The sequence below is a fragment of the Entelurus aequoreus genome, linkage group LG25 (genome assembly GCF_033978785.1).
Source record: "Entelurus aequoreus isolate RoL-2023_Sb linkage group LG25, RoL_Eaeq_v1.1, whole genome shotgun sequence".
Classification (NCBI taxonomy): domain Eukaryota; kingdom Metazoa; phylum Chordata; class Actinopteri; order Syngnathiformes; family Syngnathidae; genus Entelurus; species Entelurus aequoreus.
In genome coordinates this window covers 31379346-31400656 of record NC_084755.1, presented here as the reverse complement: position 1 = coordinate 31400656, position 21311 = coordinate 31379346, and the positions used below count along the sequence as shown (strand labels likewise).

Here is a 21311-nt window from a genome sequence, read left to right as displayed (position 1 = left end):
ATATATATATATATATATATATATATATATATATATATATATATATATAATATATATATATTAGATATATATAGCGCACTTTCCGCGCGCGCGATGATGTCACGTTATCAATGAGAAAATGCATTTTTAGACAATATGATTTGCCTGAGCGGCTAGGAGACACCGTGAGTAGCAAGCGGTACAAAGTAGATAAGAAAAATTATAATAATTTTAAAAAAAATAAATAAATAAATTTATATATATATTTTTTATACCTGGGACTTCCCGCGGGCCTGATTTTGGACGCTGGCGGGCCGGATGCGGCCCGCGGGCCGTAGTTTGGGGACCCCTGCTGTACACTGTTTGTTTTGTCTAATCTTGAACGGGTTTGTGCTGAAAACAAAGTTTTGTTGTACTTTTGCAATGACAATAAAGACCTACCTTTATTGGAACCCGCGCCAGGCACAGACTCCTCTTACTGAGAAAAAAATGTAAGGGCTTTTACTGGGAAAACCCTACACACACACACACAACAGCAGAATATGTTGTAGACTAAAACTAACTTGGCAACAAATGATCCCTGCTCCTGCTATGTTTTCTTATTCTGTGGTAGACCAGGTGCTAATGAGGTGTGGTAGATAGCAGAATTACAATGCCTGTGCGATAAGCTCCATTCACAAGCAGTCCCATTTTAAAGTGTCTATGAGCGAGGGTGACATCTTATTGTGGCGGTCCAATAAAACAGGGCAGCAAGTAAAGTTATATTTTCATTATACTTTTTAATCAGAATCAGAATCAGAAGTACTTTATTAATCCCAGAGGGGAAATTGAGATTTTCAGCACATAATCAGAAAGAACTGCCGCTTATTTGGCAGTGGAATGTTTACAAAGCATGTTTATAAAAAAAGCATATATTATTTTGACAAAACACAGTTGGCACAATTCACTTTTGACAATACTGCTCGCTTAAGAAAAAGTGGAACCTTCATGTTTCATCCAAATGCTTTCTATTATTATTATTATACAGAGTTGTGTCACACACACTGCACATATAAAACTTAATGAGGTAGGAGAGCAGGATATGGCGGCAGACGGTCAGTACGTCATGAAAATATCACCATTATTGTTTTGATTGCCATTTGAGGAACAGTAACTGTTTTGCCAGTCTACTCTCTGCTGTTGAAAAACACTGCAGCACGACCTTTGGCCCTCATTTGATTCAGCCCTTATCAATCATTGCTTATCAACCTATCGGTTGGATTTTTACAGCGCACTTTAAATCTTTTATAGGCTACATTTACACAGACAGGCTCGCATTTAACTGATAAAAATTCCACATATGGATTTGTCAAAGCAACAAAATACAGCGGTACCTCAGATTTCATGCCTTGGTTTTAGTATGATTACATTTTAGGAAAGCAAAAATATGTCTCGGTTTCGATTAAGTACGATTAAACACAAAATAGGCCACCGTGGGGCCAAAATAAGTTGTGAGTGCCAGCATTTTGATAAAGAATGTGAGAAACACAATTGAATTTAGAAAATAACTCGTAGCAAAGCACGACTGGGGTCTATTATCCACTTCAGTCTTGTTATATGTGAAGGGGTCTTTTTACATTTAATTAATTAGTTGGACGCACATGTCCATAACTCACGGGGAAAATAGGGGACTGCAATATATATTTTTATAAACTTTTATTTTTCATTAAATCTTCATATTACAGTAGAACCCGGTTTATGTCGACTTCCCTCCAACTGGCTGACTGATGTCAACATATGCAGTTGACAAAACTGTAATTATAGCCATTGCTTGCACATTTACTTTGGCAGCGGCATAAGGAGAAAGGGATATAATAAATGATTTGCGCATATTTTTATTTAGATTCCTGTGTTTTCATATCATATTTATACTCCTATCTAGCAAAGCCGCTGCGGTATTTCAGTGCATGTTTGAATTTTGTTAGTTGCTGTGAACATTGCCATGCTTTTATTTTGAATCCGACTTTGCACTGAACAGGAAGTCACGGTTTTAATGTTGTGTATGTTGCTGTTGTTTCACGCCGCTTAGCGATAATGATACAGTTGGTGGTCATGAGGTTACAAACACGTGTTTTGGGTGGCGGGAGTCTAATTGTTGAGACTAAAAAGGCAGCCAATATAGCTGGACTTTTCTCGTCTAGTTCAACTTTTTATTATGTTTATTTTAATTTCAGCAATAAAGGCTCCATGAGCTGTCACAGTACACTTGGGAAACATAAGCGAATGAAAAAAGTTGACTATAACCGATGTTATCACTGTGCTACGCTAAGAAAGGATAGCTCGCTGCAACTAGTTTGAGTGAGTCTTATCATATTTACGGAACTACATCAAGTTTTTAATTCATTTATGGGAGCGCGTACGGAACGTCGTAAATGAGGACCACCTCTACTACAACACATCAACAAAAAGGGACTCGGTCTAAATGGGAATGGCCCCTTTGGCGCTCAAATGTTATGTCGACAAAATCCGTCGACCGTATACGTTGATGTTGATTTAAGCGGGATAATTCAAGTACCGTATTTTTCGGACTATAAGTCGCAGTTTTTTTCATAGTTTGGCCGGGGGTGCGACTTATACTCAGGAGCGACTTATGTGTGAAATTATTAACACATTACCGTAAAATATCAAATAATATTATTTAGCTCATTCACGTAAGAGACTAGACGTATAAGATTTCATGGGATTTAGCAATTAGGAGTGACAGATTGTTTGATAAACGTATAGCATGTTCTATATGTTATAGTTATTTGAATGACTCTTACCATAATATGTTACGTTAACATACCAGGCACGTTCTCAGTTGGTTATTTATGCGTCATATAACGTACACTTATTCAGCCTGTCTATTCTTGGTGTTGGGTTTTATCAAATACATTTCCCCAAAAAATGCGACTTATACTCCAGTGCGACTTATATATGTTTTTTTCCTTCTTTATTATGCATTTTCGGCCGGTGCGACTTATACTCCGGAGCGACTTACAGTCCGAAAAATACGGTAATAAGATGAACACAGTGGACCACTACTTGATGACTTTGTCGACAGACATAAACAGGACCAACTTAAGTGTGTTTCAATTAGAAGCGCACTGCATTCCTCGATTGAGCGCATACACTGTACCTCAAAACACTTGTATCTCAAATCAGTCCCGTTCATTGAAATAAACTGAAATCAATTTAATGCAAGCTTGTCTTCCCCACCCAAGGAGCACAATTTTAACATGCAACATGCTTTTTAAAAAGAATAAAAAACTTTTAGATAGTAAATATTGTTTGAAAGTCAATCCAATAGAATCTACTATAAACACTCTTTATAAAATTATGTAATATTGTACAGCATTTATCTTGGGAACCGGACTAATGCAGTATCTCCTTCAGGCTCCTTCTCCATCCTGTGTTGCCAAGTCCGCTTATTATAAGCGATTTTAGCCTTATTTTCTTACAAGTGCCTGCTTGTTTCTCTCATGGGATCTGGCAACACTGTTTTCGTATGAACTAGAATACTATGAACTAAGAATTTGTTGTTTATGTTGACCACAGACCTCTTTGAGTAACGTACTAGCGAGATCAGAGTTGACAGCAACAACCCAGTGAGCAAGGCTAATGCTCATTCGTCCGGTTTGTGAAGTCAGGAGAAAAGAACATATGAGAAAAGTCGTGCAGACCATTCGGCAGCTTCTTTATATTTTCATGGATTAATGTCCGCTGTGTGGATGTTTTGGCGTGGACGTTAAATTCTGCTTAGGGGTGGTGCAGACTGACGGCCCTGATGATTGTGAACACTTCACAGAGGCTACTAAATGTTTTTAATGGTTTGGTGTTTTGATTTGATGGGTGTCATCCTTTGCACTCATGTTGTAATTTCCGGTGGTTGGACAGCCGGATTGTGTCGATCTCTGGCTGTGGGCTGTTTGTTTATGTGATACGGACATTGCACTATACATTTATTGCACAGACCAGCGATAGCTTCAAGCTAATTTTTATCTGTTGCAAAGTGACAGCCAACATTTAGGAATTCAACTGCCTATAATTACCGATATAATCTAAATTACAGCTGTGGACAAATACTACTTCAAATGTTCGGAAATGTCCGTACATAAAATTATGCTCTAGCAAACAGCCGAATTACTCGCAAGTTGAGGTACCACTGTATATGTAAAACCAATTAAGTTGAGATTTAGAAGAAAACACAACCTTTATCTTCTTGTTTTTTTGTCATTATGCTGTAGGAATCCACACACTCTTCCACTGGATGGCGTTCCTCCACATCTCCTCTAAGACAGAGGCGTGAGACCAGTCCCTGTCACCGTCTTTCCCGAACAGGCGCAGCGTTTTCAGAGGGCTGGTGCAGGTGTGCTGCAGGTACTGGCAGCCCTACAGCAAATAGAGAGCATTGTCATGAGAGGTGTCTAAATACTGACATTATAGTGACATGTATAAGTATAGATGACACTAGAAGAATTGTTGAGCTCCTTCAGTTTCGTTGTCCTCATGCCTGATGGGCGCAATCCTCACCTCATCACTGCCCCAATACCAGATGGCCTTGATGACGCTGTGATTCGCCAAAGCCTTTGTTAGCTGGTCTCTTCTTCCTGTAATGACGTTCACCAATCCTGCAGGCAGATCTGAAGACTGGAGCACCTAGAAGCACACGGACATGAACCCTTTTGTGTGTACATCAGCACATTATTATTATATGTCATTAATCATCTTTAAAACGGGTGGGGACTGTTGAAGGGAAACATTTTAACAAAGCAAACATAGAAACCAACTGTTTTGTTTGCACTACATGTATATCAGGTTTGTCCAGTTTGTTTATTGGCCCTTTAGCACATTGGTTCTCAACCTTTTTTCAGTAATGTACCCCCTGTGAATTTTTTTTAAATTCAAGTACCCCCTAATCAGAGCAAAGCATTTTTGGTTGAAAAAAAGTGATAAAGAAGTAAAATACAGCACTATGTCATCAGTTTCTGATTTATTAAATTGTATAACAGTGCAAAATATTGCTCATTTGTAGTGGTCTTTCTTGAACTATTTGGAAAAAAAAGATAGGCTTTTTTTTATATTTATAAAGGATTTTTGAATTGTTGCTATTTTTAGAATATTAAAAAAAAATCTCACGTACCCCTTGGCATACCTTCAAGTACCCCCAGGGGTACGCGTACCCCCATTTGAAAACCACTGCTTTAGCATATTGTAAAAGTAAAATAAATTCATTATTCATGACATACTGCATATATTAATACAGACTACACCAATTTAATGTTTCACTTTGTTCAGCTACCTTAGCATATACTGTATTCACGTTAGTGCTTTTCTTTTACTGTGAAACAGAAATTGGTGGAAACAACCTTTTTACCTGTTATTGACAATGGAGATGTGTTGTACATGAATGCTACTGCTGGTTGTCTCCACAAGCTGGATAGTGTGTACCACGGGGCACTGAGATTCATCACCAACTGCGCTCCCCTTACTCACCATTGCGTATTATACTCAATGGTTAACTGGACATCTTTATGTGCTCGACGCGTCAATCATTGGTATATTTTCATCTACAAAACCATTCTGGGTATCACTCCATCTTATCTGTCTTATCTTTAAACAAAGAAACAAGGAAGACACAATCTTCGTTCAATGAATGTTCTGCAATTTGTCGTCCCCAAAGTAAGAACTAAACTGGGCAAGAAAGCATTTAGGTTTTCAGCACCGAAGGCTTGGAATAACCTACAATCGAATATTAAACTTCAAACCCTTGTTACATTGAATGAGTTTAAAGCTTCTGTGAAAGGACTGCAGTCTACCTTGTCTGTATGCACATGTGTCATGTGAGCAAGTTTTAATGTTGTAAATGTGATGTTTTATGTGTTTACTGTTTTTAATGTAACCTTGCTGCTGCCCTCTTGGCCAGGTCTCCCTTGGAAAAGAGATCTTTGACCTCAATGGGATTTTACCTGGTTAAATAAAGGTTAAATAAATAAATAGATAAAGTGAATACACTCTTATGTACCAAAACATTAAAACACACAAGTTGGTGAAGTTCTAGTGTAGTTCCTAATGGGTGTCCAAAATTGGCACGGGTTCACTTTGATACATTTTGTACATTAAAGATGCTAAAACCAATCCAAAGTTAATATACAGCGCATGGCAAAAATGTTTCACATGTCTCCGGAGGATGTTAATTCGGTTGTTTGAGTTTGTAGAGAAAAAAGCCGATAACAGACATGACACAAAACTCTAGTCATTTCAAATGGCAACTTTCTGGCTTTAAGAAACAGTAAAACAAATCAAGAATATAAATTGTGGTAGTCAGTGACCGTTTCATTTTTAGATAAAGTAGAGTGAAACAATTATGGAATCACTCAATTCTGAGGAAATACATATAGAATCATGAAAAACAAACAAACAACAAGCACTAAAACACACTGCCAGTTCTGTCTTTTTTAACAGCTTGCATTCTCTGAGGCATGGACATAACAAGTGACAAACAGAACATCAATCTTGCACTAACTTTCTCTGATTGCTGTTGTCAGATTAGATTTGCAGGTTGGAGTCTTGTTACGGGCCATTTTTTTTTATTTCCCCCTCAGATTTTCAGTTTCATTGAGATCCGGACTATTTGCGGGCCATGACATTGATTTTTTGTATCTTTTTTTCAAGGAAAGTTTTCACAGTTACTGCTCTATTGCAAGATGCATTATCGTCTTGAAAAATCATTTCATCATTCCCAAACATCTTTTCGATTGCTGGAATAAGAGACGTGTCCAGAATGTCAACATAAACCTGTGCATTTATTGAAAATGTAATGACAGCCATCCCTCCAATGCCATTATGTGACATGCAGCTCCATATCATCAATGACTGTAGAAATGTGCATGTTTTCTTCAGGCAGTCATCTTCATAAATCTCATTGGAACGGCACCAAACAAAAGTTCCAGCATCATCACTTTACCCAATGCACTGAACATGACTTTCATCCAGTCATATATAGCCCACCATTGCCTTTCCTTAGCCCATTGCAAGCTTGTTTTTTCTGTTTAGTTGTTAATGACGGCTTTTTTATATTTAAATCCCATTTACTTTAGGTGGTTATGGTTCGATCGCAGACAGCGACTCCAGTTTCCACCCATTTGTTCATTTGTTTTGCTGTGCATTTTCCGTTTCTTTGGTATACCAGTACGCTGGCCTTTTACAACCTTCCCATGTTGTTTGTGGTTGAGATTTCAGACACGTCATTTGCAACATTGCATGAATAATTTACATTCTTGAAAAAGTTTCATAATCCTCTCCTTTATGTCCATTGACATCTCTCGTGTGAAAGCCATGATTCATGTCAATCCACCTGGTGCAACAGCTCTCCAAGGTGTGAACACTCCTTTTTAACTGCGGCTTAATGAACAGGTTTAACCTGATGAAGGTGTTAGCTTTGGAAATTAATATTTACAGGGTGATTCCACAATGTTTTCCTCAGATTTGAATGATTCTATATTTTTTTCACGCCGCTTTATCTGTAAATGAAACTGTTACCGACTACCACAAGTCATTTTCTCGATTTTTTTTTAGTGTTTCTTAAAGACAGAAAGTTGCCATTTGATATTATTATAGTTTTGTCTAATGTCTGTTAGCTGCTTTTTTAACAACGTTAAACAACTGAATGAACATCCTCAAAGTGTTGCGATTTCATAATTTTTGCCAGGGGTTCTATGCTAAACTATTGAAACAATCAAACAAAGCTTAGCTTTGCTTTGTGTTTCAGATGACAAAGTGTAATTTTCAGAGATCAAATACAAATATAACAATAATGAATGTTTTGTTTTTACAAAATGCAGAGGGCCAATAAAAAACTTTAAGACAACAATAGCCCCTGGAGCCTCACTTCTGGGTTTCATCAACCTAAAAAATATGTCATACATTTGTCAAAAGTGAGGTAATCAATACCGTATTTTTCGGACTATAAGTCGCAGTTTTTTTCCTAGTTTGGCCGGGGGTGCGACTTATACTCAGGAGCGACTTACGTGTGAAATTATTTACACATTACCGTAAAATATCAAATAATATTATTTAGCTCACTCACGTAAGAGACTAGACGTATAAGATTTCATGGGATTTAGCGATTAGGAGTGACAGATTGTTTGGTAAACGTATAGCATGTTCTATATGTTATAGTTATTTGAATGACTTTTACCATAATATGTAACATTAACATACCAGGCACGTTCTCAGTTGGTTATTTATGCCTCATATAACATACACTTATTCAGCCTGTTGTTCACTATTCTTTATTTATTTTAAATTGCCTTTCAAATGTCTATTCTTGGTGTTGGCTTTTATCAAATAAATTTCCCCCAAAAATGCGACTTATACTCCAGTGCGACTTATATATGTTTTTTCCTTCTTTATTATGCATTTTCGGCCGGTGCGACTTATACTCCGGAGCGACTTATACTCCGGAGCGACTTATACTCCGAAAAATACGGTACCTATCTCAAAGTATCAATCAAACTTGAACTGTGTGGATGTATCTAACGTTGTGGCAAAGGAGCTTATAATATTACAAAATTGATTTATGTTTAAAACTTGACAGTTTATACTAGCATGACTTTCCATTGTTTTATCCCCAACATGGCGACTGAGTTACTTGAAAAATATTGTCGTCACTTACCTGAATAAAAGTCAATGCTGGCAGTGGACAATCCTCGCTGGGTACCATGATGATGGCGTTACCTGTGGCGATGGCTGCCCCAAGCATTGTTACCATGGAGTGGAGGGGTTGCTTCTCAGGTAGGACCGCCCCTACCACGCCCAGCGCTTCAGGGATGGAGAGACCTGAGCCAGACTGTGGCATAGGCTGAAAAAGACACACCATACAATACGTTAATGAGGGTTTGAATCAGGAATGGGTTATACTTGTATTGCGCTTTTCTACCTTCAAAGTACTCAAAGCGCTTTGACACTATTTCCACATTCACACACACATTCACATACTGATGGTGGAAGCTGCCATGCAAGGCCCTAACCAAGACCCATCAGGAGCAAGGGTGAAGTTTCTTGCTCAAAGACACAACGGACGTGACTAGGGAATGTTAATATACAGGTAAAAGCCAGTAAATTAGAATATTTTGAAAAACTTGATTTATTTCAGTAATTGCATTCAAAAGGTGTAACTTGTACATTATATTTATTCATTGCACACAGACTGATGCATTCAAATGTTTATTTCATTTAATTTTGATGATTTGAAGTGGCAACAAATGAAAATCCAAAATTCCGCGTGTCACAAAATTAGAATATTACTTAAGGCTAATACAAAAAAGGGATTTTTAGAAATGTTGGCCAACTGAAAAGTATGAAAATGAAAAATATGAGCATGTACAATACTCAATACTTGGTTGGAGCTCCTTTTGCCTCAATTACTGCGTTAATGCGGCGTGGCATGGAGTCGATGAGTTTCTGGCACTGCTCAGGTGTTATGAGAGCCCAGGTTGCTCTGATAGTGGCCTTCAACTCTTCTGCGTTTTTGGGTCTGGCATTCTGCATCTTCCTTTTCACAATACCCCACAGATTTTCTATGGGGCTAAGGTCAGGGGAGTTGGCGGGCCAATTTAGAACAGAAATACCATGGTCCGTAAACCAGGCACGGGTAGATTTTGCGCTGTGTGCAGGCGCCAAGTCCTGTTGGAACTTGAAATCTCCATCTGCATAGAGCAGGTCAGCAGCAGGAAGCATGAAGTGCTCTAAAACTTGCTGGTAGACGGCTGCGTTGACCCTGGATCTCAGGAAACAGAGTGGACCGACACCAGCAGATGACATGGCACCCCAAACCATCACTGATGGTGGAAACTTTACACTAGACTTCAGGCAACATGGATCCTGTGCCTCTCCTGTCTTCCTCCAGACTCTGGGACAAGTCTAGTGTAAAGTTTCCACCATCAGTGATGGTTTGGGGTGCCATGTCATCTGCTGGTGTCAGTCCACTATGTTTCCTGAGATCCAGGGTCAACGCAGCCGTCTACCAGCAAGTTTTAGAGCACTTCATGCTTCCTGCTGCTGACCTGCTCTATACAGATGGAGATTTCAAGTTCCAACAGGACTTGGCGCCTGCACACAGCGCAAAATCTACCCGTGCCTGGTTTACGGACCATGGTATTTCTGTTCTAAATTGGCCCGCCAACTCCCCTGACCTTAGCCCCATAGAAAATCTGTGGGGTATTGTGAAAAGGAAGATGCAGAATGCCAGACCCAAAAACGCAGAAGAGTTGAAGGCCACTATCAGAGCAACCTGGGCTCTCATAACACCTGAGCAGTGCCAGAAACTCATCGACTCCATGCCACGCCGCATTAACGCAGTAATTGAGGCAAAAGGAGCTCCAACCAAGTATTGAGTATTGTACATGCTCATATTTTTCATTTTCATACTTTTCAGTTGGCCAACATTTCTAAAAATCCCTTTTTTGTATTAGCCTTAAGTAATATTCTAATTTTGTGACACACGGAATTTTGGATTTTCATTTGTTGCCACTTCAAATCATCAAAATTAAATGAAATAAACATTTGAATGCATCAGTCTGTGTGCAATGAATAAATATAATGTACAAGTTACACCTTTTGAATGCAATTACTGAAATAAATCAAGTTTTTCAAAATATTCTAATTTACTGGCTTTTACCTGTACATATAATATGTATAATACTTCAACCTCTCAAATGTATTAATTCAGGGAGAGTTTACCAGAGTTCTGCCGCAAACTTTGTCACAGTAGGCCGCCCATTCACTGAGCCTGGCGATGCTGAGCTCCACCTCCGTGTCGGCTTGTTCCAATGGGAGACCAGTTTGGCTGCTGATTGACGTCGCTATTTCTCGCCTTTTTCCCTCAAGGCCCTTGGCCAGAGACTGAATGGACTGAGCGCGTGCAGATGGACTCTTTTTCATCCACCTAGAGGACAAAAGTTATGTCATTGCTAAATATTCAGATTTTTCAGAACAAGTTGTCCAAACTTTTTTAAAAGTAAAAAATTTGGCCGGGGGCTGCAAGCCGACTGCATGCAAAGTAACGACAAATATGAGTACATATTATTATTATAATATAATGGATAAATAATTATTAAGTATTCTAATTGGTTATTAGAAGTATGTGAACGTTCAACTCCTACCTTGTTTTAATCAATCAGAAATATCAAGCAGCTAAAATGAGCAAAACATGGATACGTGTGGATAAAGTGTTTTGCATTTTTCCCATTATCTCTTGTAATGGATTTAAATGGGTGTAATTTAGATTTTTTTGATGTTGATTGGACTTTTTTTTTTTAATATCCACAAAGTTCAATGAGCATGTTGTGTTATGTGTGACCATGTTTGTTGACTTTTTGTGCTGGTTGATTTTTTTTTTTTTTGTACCATGACTCGGGAAAGTTGTTTGGATTGGGTCATACAAGTGAATGCTGTGCTGTTTATCTTGCAAGTATAATTAATGGTTGAGGTGCATTTGATGGTAACAAAATGGCAGCTCTCACACCCCTGGCTATTTGTATTTGGTATGAATACACCGCTACCCGTCATGGTTTATTGCACTCGTGGCGTCTCGTGGGCCAAATTTTTAGAAGTTTTCCGGATACGGGGTGTCTCTCAGCTAAATGTTATACTTTAGGTTGCGAGCAAAAAATGGGGTTGAGTTGAGTTTGAGTTTATTTCGAACATGCAAGCATACAACATGATACATCACAATTTCCAGTTTCTCTTTTCAACATGTTCGAAAAGGAGTAGGAAGAAGCAGAGCTTATTTAATCCTACCCCTTTTCTTTACATAACAGTTGCTAAAAAATTTTGTTCACTTCCTGTTCACAATTTATTCACAATAAACTCCATAAGTAATCACAATAAAAAATAAATAAATAAATACATAATAGTAGTAATTTAATAATAATAATTAGTGAAGTAAGTCATATTTCATATGATGAGATAAGTAAGATTACTTTAAGAATGAATGAGTCTCATCGCCGCTAGTTGGCGTAGAAAAAGCCACAGTGAACCTGTAACATCCGACCAAAGCATCCAGTCTTGCTAACATGGACTTGTTTGCACTGCAGGTCGAAAAGGCTTGTGCCAGAATAAATATGTGTTTCTGTCAACTGGATTAGGCAACATAAAGGGTGATTGCGTGTTTGGATACAGGGGTCTCACCCAGGCTGAACTTTGATAGCTGCCTCCACGGCATTACGGACATCTTTCCGGCCTCCGTCGGGACAGTAGCACAACACGCTGCCGCTTCCTTGTGGATAAACTGCCACACTGCAGCCAGACTCTGACTTGCATACCTTGCCAGCAACAAACTGTAAGTAGGACTTTGCCGTACTGTACAAGAGAGTATATGAACAAAATGCCCTTAATTACCAATAGAAGATATTTCAACCACAAAACTGTATGTTAATGATGATGTACAATTAATACCAACTTTTAACATACTGAGTTAAATAAAGAACAGGCATACCCAGTTTCATCCGGAATTATAACTTGAGGTGCATCAGTTCCAAAATTTGTGTAGTCCATAGCAAGAGGTGAAGTACGACGAACAGCAGAGGTGGAAGTTAGTTGTAGAAAATGATACAGACCCTAGAAGAAATAGATTATGATGATTATGATGATTGTTTCCCCTTTAAATATTTGTCTGATAATGCAAATCTAGCTCCAGCTTCATAATTATTTTATGCATGGGCATATGATTTTTCATACGCACATGGGATCCTGAAAAATAATGTATTTAAATTTTTTTTTAAACTAGTGCTGTTAAATGATATATATATTTTTAAATCACATTAATCCAGTGGTTCTTAACCTCGTTGGAGGTACCGAACCCCACCAGTTTCATATGCGCATTCACCGAACCCTTCTTTAGTGAAAAATAAAATGTTTTTTTTTCAAATTCAAGAAAAAGTTATGTTTTTTACTGGTGCACAAAATGAACCGTGCATGAACATCACCTTCTTCAAAGAACAAAACCAACACAGTGCATGAACTCACAACAAATTAAGCACCTTACACACATTACCATGAATTGATTAACGTGGACCCCGACTTAAACAAGTTGAAAAACTTATTCGGGTGTTACCATTTAGTGGTCAATTGTAAGGAATATGTACTGTATTGTGTAAACTGTACTGTTTCATATAATGTATTCTCTTCCTTTGCAATCTGCTAGTAAAAGTTTCAATCGATCAATCAAACAACCTGCAAATCAGATGGAAAATTAGAGGGAACATTGTTTGGGGGTATCCATAATACGCCGATAGGGAGAAGTTTTTATTTACACGATAAGTCGGATGTGTCTTTACCTTCCGTGGCGGAGGCTCCGCCGAACCCCTGAGGCCGACTCACCGAACCCCTAGGGTTCGATCAAACCCAGGTTTAGAACCACTGCATTAATCAATTTTGAATTTGGATTAATCATGATTAATCACAGGTTATTACCCACTTGCATAAATGAAATTAAGTTAAAAAACAGCCCAATATGTGGACACAAATGAAATGTTTTGTCAGAATGTCACACATGAACAATTTTAAACATTTTACTTGTATGCACATCATCTATTTGATCAAAACTCGTCAATTTTTTTTTTCAAGATGGCGCCACTGTAGTGGATGCTGGTTGCAGGTCTGTTTTCTTGTGTGTTCTCCTTTGTGTTCTTGATGTTTCCCTCTTGTTTTCATGTGTTTTTTGCCTTTTGGTTCAGGTCCCTTCGAGGTGGCACTTTTGTGACTTCAGCGACGCTTTTTGGTGAACTTTTGGATCTGCCTCAGGGGAGCCTTTTGGTGGCCATGGGCATGTTTGCAACGGAGGCCAGCTGAGGGCTCTCTACCACACCGCAGTCCGCGTGAAGAGGCCGGAGGAGACGCGGAGGAGGAGACGAGGGAAGAACGAGCTTCACAAGCCCTGGCTGTGTTAGTGTGTATGGGACACTTCGGTCTCCCTGGACGGATTTCCGCTCTTCCTCGCGGACCAGACATTGGCCGAGAGGTAGTGGGCAGCTTTGGACAAAGTCGGCTCTCTTGGTTGCTCTGTGGGTCTGTTCCGTGCGCAATATGTATTGTTTATTGCTCATATTTTGGTTTTTCGTTGTGTTTTACTTTTGTAGCTGTATGTAGAAACATCGCCACTTAAAGGCCTACTGAAACCCACTACTACCGACCATGCAGTCTGATAGTTTATATATCAATAATGAAATCTTAACATTGCAACACATGCCAATACGGCCGGGTTAACTTATAAAGTGCAATTTTAAATTTCCCGGCAAACTTCCGGCTGAAAACATTTCGATATGATGACGTTTGCGCGTGACGTCAATCGTTTAAGCGGAAGTATTCGGAGCCCATTGAATCCAATACAAAAAGCTCTGTTTTCATCTCAAAATTCCACAATATTTTGGACATCTGTGTTGGTGAATCTTTTGCAATTTGTTTAATGAACAATGGAGACTGCAAAGAAGAAAGTTGTAGGTGGGATCGGTGTATTAGCGGCGGACTACAGCAACACAACCAGGAAGACTTTGAGATGGATAGCAGAGGCGCTAGCCGCCGACCTCACCTTGACTTCCTCCGTCTGCGGGCTGCCGACCGCATCTGTGATCGGGTGAAGTCCTTCGTCGTACCGTCGATCGCTGGAACGCAGGTGAGCACGGGTCGTGATGAGCAGATGAGAGCTGGCGTAGGTGCAGAGCTAATGTTTTTAGCATAGCTCTGTCGAGGTTCCGTAGCTAAGTTAGCTTCAATGGCGTCATTAGCAACAGCATTGCTAAGCTTTGCCAAGCTTCGCCAAGCTGGAAAGCATTAACCGTGTAGTTACATGTCTAGAGATTGGTAGTATTGCTGATCTTCTGTCTATACTTCCAGTCAGGGACTTATTTGTTTTGTTTCTATCTGCATTTAAGCACGATGCTACCACGTTAGTTCAGTAGCTAAAGTGCTTCACCGATGTAGTGTAGTGGAGATAAAAGTCACTGTGAATGTCCATTTCGCGTTCTCGACTCTCATTTTCAAGAGGATATAGTATCCGAGGTGGTTTAAAATACAAATCCGTGATCCACAATAGAAAAAGGAGAAAGTGTGGAATCCAATGAACCCTTGTACCTAAGTTACGGTCAGAGCGAAAAAAGATACGTCCTGCACTGCACGCTAGTCCTTCACTTTCACGTTCCTCATCCACAAATCTTTCATCCTCGCTCAAATTAATGGGGTAATCGACGCTTTCTCGGTCTGAATCTCTCTCGCTGCATTGAAAACAATAGGAAAATGTGAGCAGCCCTTCCTCCAGTGACGTCACGCTACTTCCGGTACAGGCAAGGCTTTTTTTAATCAGAGACCAAAAGTTGCGAACTTTATCGTCGTCGTTCTATACTAAATCCTTTCAGCAAAAATATGGCAATATCGCGAAATGATCAAGTATGACACATATAATGGATCTGCTATCCCCGTTTAAATAAAACAAATTAATTTAAGTAGGCCTTTAAGTGGCAGCTGGTTGCATCAGCTCTGTACTCTTATAATGTATTTTATGTCATTTGTGTTCTGTAATATCTCTCTCTTGTTTTCATGTATTTTAAACTTTTTTTTGTGGACTTTTTGTATCTGCACTACAACCACATAATTTCCCCATTGTGGGATGAATAAAGTATATCCCATCCTAAAACTCACTTTAATCTAAAGTCCAGTCTGGGTTTATTTTGAAGTGAAATTCACCATTGAGCACAACAGTCGGCGTCATCTTTGCGCTGACCTGATCACTGACCGTAACAACCTGCGCCGCCTTTCAGGTAACCATCTTGTAGTGCAAGTAAAGGAACATGTACGGTCAAAAAAAAAATTCTGATTGATCAGTGTTTATACATGATTAATGAGGTATTTTTTTGTGATTAACCATATGAGTTAACTCGTTATTTAACTTTTGACATCATTGTAACTAACTCATAATGCTTCTGAAATGTTTACTTACTAAAACAAAGTTTACCATTAGAAATGTTTATCAAGGTATCACAATGAAGTGAAATTACTGACAAAATTCCACAAACACACAAAAGTATTTTGTGTGCATTGTAGTACACATTTGAATTGCTGTGTTACAGTATATGCAGAAATTAACAGAAAGTGTGGGAAAAAAATTATGAACCAACCTCCTGCCCTCCGTCGGTGCAGGTGCCGCTGTCTTTGTGACCCGAAAAAGGAAGACATGGATCAGATAGAGGTTTGGAGTTCACCCACACTGAACCAACAGACAGACTAGAGCAAGAGAGCGAGACATAAAAATTAGAAACATTTAAATACCATGTTGTGACATGAAGAAACAAACTAACTGTGTCAAAGGCAATTTCTCATTTTGAATTGAAATTGTTGCCAAATGCTATTCAGAACAAGATGAAACTTGGTTTGACATTGGAGGTTCTATTCATCGTGAATGCCATTTAAACTGGATAAGTTGACAGTTTGCCCATGACATATTTTGGATTTCGAGACATTTTCCATCATCTTCATTATGTGGATGTTAATAGTAATTGGAAACCCATTCCCATTACAAAAATCCTAAGCTATTGTACAAACCCCGTTTCCATATGAGTTGGGAAATTGTGTTAGATGTAAATATAAATGGAATACAATGATTTGCAAATAATTTTCAACCCATATTCAGTTGAATATGCTACAAAGACAACATATTTGATGTTAATACTGATAACATTTTTTTTTGTTGCAAATAATCATTAACTTTAGAATTTGATGCCAGCAACACGTGACAAAGAAGTTGGGAAAGGTGGCAATAAATACTGATAAAGTTGAGGAATGCTCATCAAACACTTATTTGGAACATCCAACAGGTGAACAGGCATATTGGGAACAGGTGGGTGCCATGATTGGGTATAAAAGTAGATTCCATGAAATGCTCAGTCATTCACAAACAAGGATGGGGCGAGGGTCACCACTTTGTCAACAAAAGCGTGAGCAAATTGTTGAACAGTTTAAGAAAAAACTTTCTCAACCAGCTATTGCAAGGAATTTAGGGATTTCACCATCTACGGTCCGTAATATCATCAAAGGGTTCAGAGAATCTGGAGAAATCACTGCACGTAAGCAGCTAAGCCCGTGACCTTCCATCCCTCAGGCTGTACTGCATCAACAAGCGACATCAGTGTGTAAAGGATATCACCACATGGGCTCAGGAACACTTTAGAAACCCACTGTCAGTAACTACAGGTGGTCGCTACATCTGTAAGTGCAAGTTAAAACTCTCCTATGCAAGGCGAAAACCGTTTATCAACAACACCCAGAAACGCCGTCGGCTTCGCTGGGCCTGAGCTCATCTAAGATGGACTGATACAAAGTGGAAAAGTGTTCTGTGATCTGACGAGTCCATATTTCAAATTGTTTTTGGAAACTGTGGTCCTCCGGACCAAAGAGGAAAAGAACCATCCGGATTGTTATAGGCGCAAAGTTGAAAAGCCAGCATCTGTAATGGTATGGGGGTGTATTAGTGCCCAAGACATGGGTAACTTACACATCTGTTAAGGCGCCATTAATGCTGAAAGATACATACAGGTTTTGGAGCAACATATGTTGCCATCCAAGCAACGTTACCATGGACGCCCCTGCTTATTTCAGCAAGACAATGCCAAACCACGTGTTACATCAACGTGGCTTCATAGTAAAAGAGTGCGGGTACTAGACTGGCCTGCCTGTAGTCCAGACCTGTGTCCCATTGAAAATGTGTGGCGCATTATGAAGCCTAAAATACCACAACGGAGACCCCCGGACTGTTGAACAACTTAAGCTGTACATCAAGCAAGAATGGGAAAGAATTCCACCTGAGAAGCTTAAAAAATGTGTCTCCTCAGTTCCCAAACGTTTACTGAGTGTTGTTAAAAGGAAAGGCCATGTAACACAGTGGTGAACATGCCCTTTCCCAACTACTTTGGCACGTGTTGCAGCCATGAAATTCTTTAATTAATAATATAATTATATTATTTGCAAAAAAAAATTAAGTTTATGAGTTTGAACATCAAATATGTTGTCTTTGTAGTGCATTCAATTGAATATGGGTTGAAAAGGATTTGCAAATCATTGTATTCCGTTTATATTTACATCTAACACAATTTCCCAACTGGAACGGGGTTTGTAACTACTGTCGCACAGAAACAAAAAAACTCAATAACCTCCTTGGCGGAGGTTTAAAAACAAAGCCCAGAAAAAATCATAGGTGTGCGCATGTGCATGCATACCTCTTTGCCGTCTCCAGAGCCAGAGTGAGGTCTTCAGTCCATATAGAAGCTGCTTGGCCATGTGGACTGTGATTGCCTGCATACAACACAGAACATTACACTGAGGCTTCAGTGGACATCGGGTGATCCTTGATGATGACTTTGTACGCCCACAGGGGCGTCATTACCGAGCGTCACTGCCTCTGTGTTGCTTCTGAAGGTCATAAGAGGGAGCAGCGGGCCAGGAGAGGGCGTGACCACACATTGAAAGGAGGGGGCCACTCCACAGAGAACTGTAGGAGGATACTGGGGTCCAGAAGAGGGGACGGCACAGGACGGCATCAACTGAAGAGGTGAAAAATAGGACTTTTTATATGTTAATAATTAATACATGCACAAGGACTTCAATTTGGTTCTAAGAATTGTCACAGAAAGGAAATTAACAGCATTGTAATTTTTAATGTACAGTAGATGCATGCTACTAGCAGGGTGTTACATTCCAAATGAATGGCAACAAACCTGAAAATAATGGACATAAAAAACATAAAAATCTCAGTTATTACCGTAAATACATTTATATGGATACACTATAGCAGAGGTTCAGGACTAACAAGCTGATGGGCCCTCTACAGGGACCCACTACTTACCGGTCTATACAGTATCTTGTATAAATGGTGGTATGATTGTGGGGTACCTTGCTAACATGTGGTTTCTGAGGTAGAGGATATTGGGCTATTCAATTACAATGAAGAGGGCCGCAGTCCAAGGGCTAAAAGGTCGAACATCAAAATGTGGATGTTTCGTCAGAAAGTGCCTACGCAAGTTATATTCATTTGAGACTTAGTTTACTTAATTGCAAAGTAAACACATTGGGTTTCACACTGCACTGTCAATAAATTCATTATTTTGCCCTAGCTACTCAACTCCAGCGTGTGCAGCTACACAGATTGTTAATAGTATGAAGAAACAGAAGCTACTGAAGTTTTGTTGGTGTTTTATGTTCCTTCTTTTGAATGATTTTCCTTCCGCAGTTGTATTTCTTTATTTTCTTTTTCATTTACGATTGTACGACTGGAAATATAAACCTTAAAAGAAACATTACAAAAGTATAGCGTCCATTGTGTATTTTACATAAATAATGTCCATTGTGTATTTTACATTAATGAAATAGAAAGTTTAGTGTTATTACATTCACATAACTACATATGTTTACGCATATGTGTACAGCTCCACTAATGGACACTTTCAAAGGCAAAATTAAAGTACTGTTAGAAACATAATTGTATATGGGACTTTATTGTATTATATGTATAGTACATGTTCCAAAAAGAAAAAAGCATAAAACACCACCAGAATTAGAGATATTACAAGTCAAAGTGATGAAGCTTAGTGTTATGCTCATGACTTGGTGTAACTAAACATTACCCTATAAGATGAAAGCAATTGCATTTTATTGATATTCGAAATGTATTCAATGTTTATAAATGAATATTAAAATATTCTAAATGTAAAAAAGGGAATAAATATTCATAATAAGATCATTAAATGAAATCTAGTTTGGTTACACCATCATGAGCGCAACACAAGGTTGTAAAAGTTTCAACTACAATTCTAAATATGACGTCAAAAGCAAACTCAAATCAAATACACACAGCTTAAAGATTGATCAATACCTATTTAAATTTAGTTATACATAAATATGATGATTTATCAAAATATAAAATAAATATACCTGAACAGAACGCTTATGATGGTTACACCAAAAAGTAACGCTATAAATTGCGTTTTTCCAAGTTTTTGGGGAATTTTTATGCTATTTCTAAGCATTTCCTTTTTGTTATCATTGATTTTAAATGGTCAAAGTAATGCATATTATATATGCATGCCCTAGTAAATATTTATTTGGATTGTTACATTCTGAGGTACATTTGTGCAGGTGGGTGCGAATGTACCCATTACCAGAGCTGTACACATATAGAAATTAAACAACATCTACAGTACATCATTGCATACAATGTAACGGCATGTGACTAATCACAATTAAACCTAAGGTGTGGTGTCTACTGATGCACAGAGCAGCCTTCCACGTGTAGCAGATTAATACAGCAAAAAATAAGTGCATGAAAAATACAACTCACCATAACTCTAAATTAGTGGGGAGCCATTGCCTTTCCTCCTTTGCAAAAATGGTCTCCAAAGACTTTTGTTTTTTTACTCATTTTCGCTAGTTTGTGGGCTTATTTTTTGGCTAACGTATCTGATGCGTTATACGTGATACATCATCGGCGAGGACAAGAGCATAGCTATATAATACAACTATATATATTTGTCATTAGTTCCAACAGATTTCTAATTCTATGAATTTTTACTTCTATTCTAAATTTATGTATTCATGTTGTGAAATATTTCATATATAGATGCACTTATGTTAGGTATGTTTTTTTGGTGCAACTTTCCATGCATAAATAAATTAGCAAAAATGTTTTGTGACTAACCGTGGCCCCCTTGTGTTGAGCTTCCTGCACTGCGGCGTCCACTAGCAACCTGGCTTCACAGCTGGGAAGAGGCACACACTTCAAGCCTGCAATGCGCAGCTGCAGACGGTCCACCACATTGTTTAACACACTCTCCTGCACACACAGCACCCAGTGTGTCTGTAGGAATAAAGGAAGGACTGATAAGGAAACAAGTTTAAAACAATCAATCCATAAATAAAATTTCATTTGTATAGATAGCACAGGCTACTTCAATTTGACCCGCGAGACTATACAAATAGTAATTTGGCAGGGATGGGTATTTTTATATCAAATTTGAATATTTTGGATCTGATAGATGTTAATTTATCACCATCTAGTGGACAACATAAGTAACTCACATGGAAGTGTGCTTTGATGATTTTAAGTACATGTCATGGAGCAGGGGAAAAAAATTCACCCAGCATAAAAAGTCAACACACATGGTCACTCATAACACAACCTGCTCACAAAAGTTTGTGGATATTATAAAAAACATCCAATCAACCTTTCAAATGTGAAATTACACCCATTTAAATCCATTGCAAGGCATACA

At 38.6% G+C, this 21311-nt stretch overlaps 1 protein-coding gene across 1 annotated transcript in view; it reads right to left on the bottom strand.

Annotated features, from left to right (window-relative positions):
- Window positions 1-769: 769 nt before the first annotated feature.
- Window positions 770-21311, bottom strand: part of LOC133642675 (aldehyde dehydrogenase family 16 member A1-like) — a 37367-nt gene continuing 16825 nt past the window's right edge. The window contains exons 8-17 of the mRNA XM_062037025.1: window positions 20738-20896; window positions 18431-18587; window positions 18264-18339; window positions 16170-16275; window positions 12497-12618; window positions 12190-12360; window positions 10741-10945; window positions 8675-8860; window positions 4531-4656; window positions 770-4389 (exon numbers count right to left, since the gene is read on the bottom strand). Of these exons, the coding sequence (XP_061893009.1) occupies window positions 4234-4389; window positions 4531-4656; window positions 8675-8860; window positions 10741-10945; window positions 12190-12360; window positions 12497-12618; window positions 16170-16275; window positions 18264-18339; window positions 18431-18587; window positions 20738-20896 (1464 nt within the window). The 3' untranslated portion in view covers window positions 770-4233. The remainder of the gene's footprint in view (window positions 4390-4530; window positions 4657-8674; window positions 8861-10740; window positions 10946-12189; window positions 12361-12496; window positions 12619-16169; window positions 16276-18263; window positions 18340-18430; window positions 18588-20737; window positions 20897-21311) is intronic.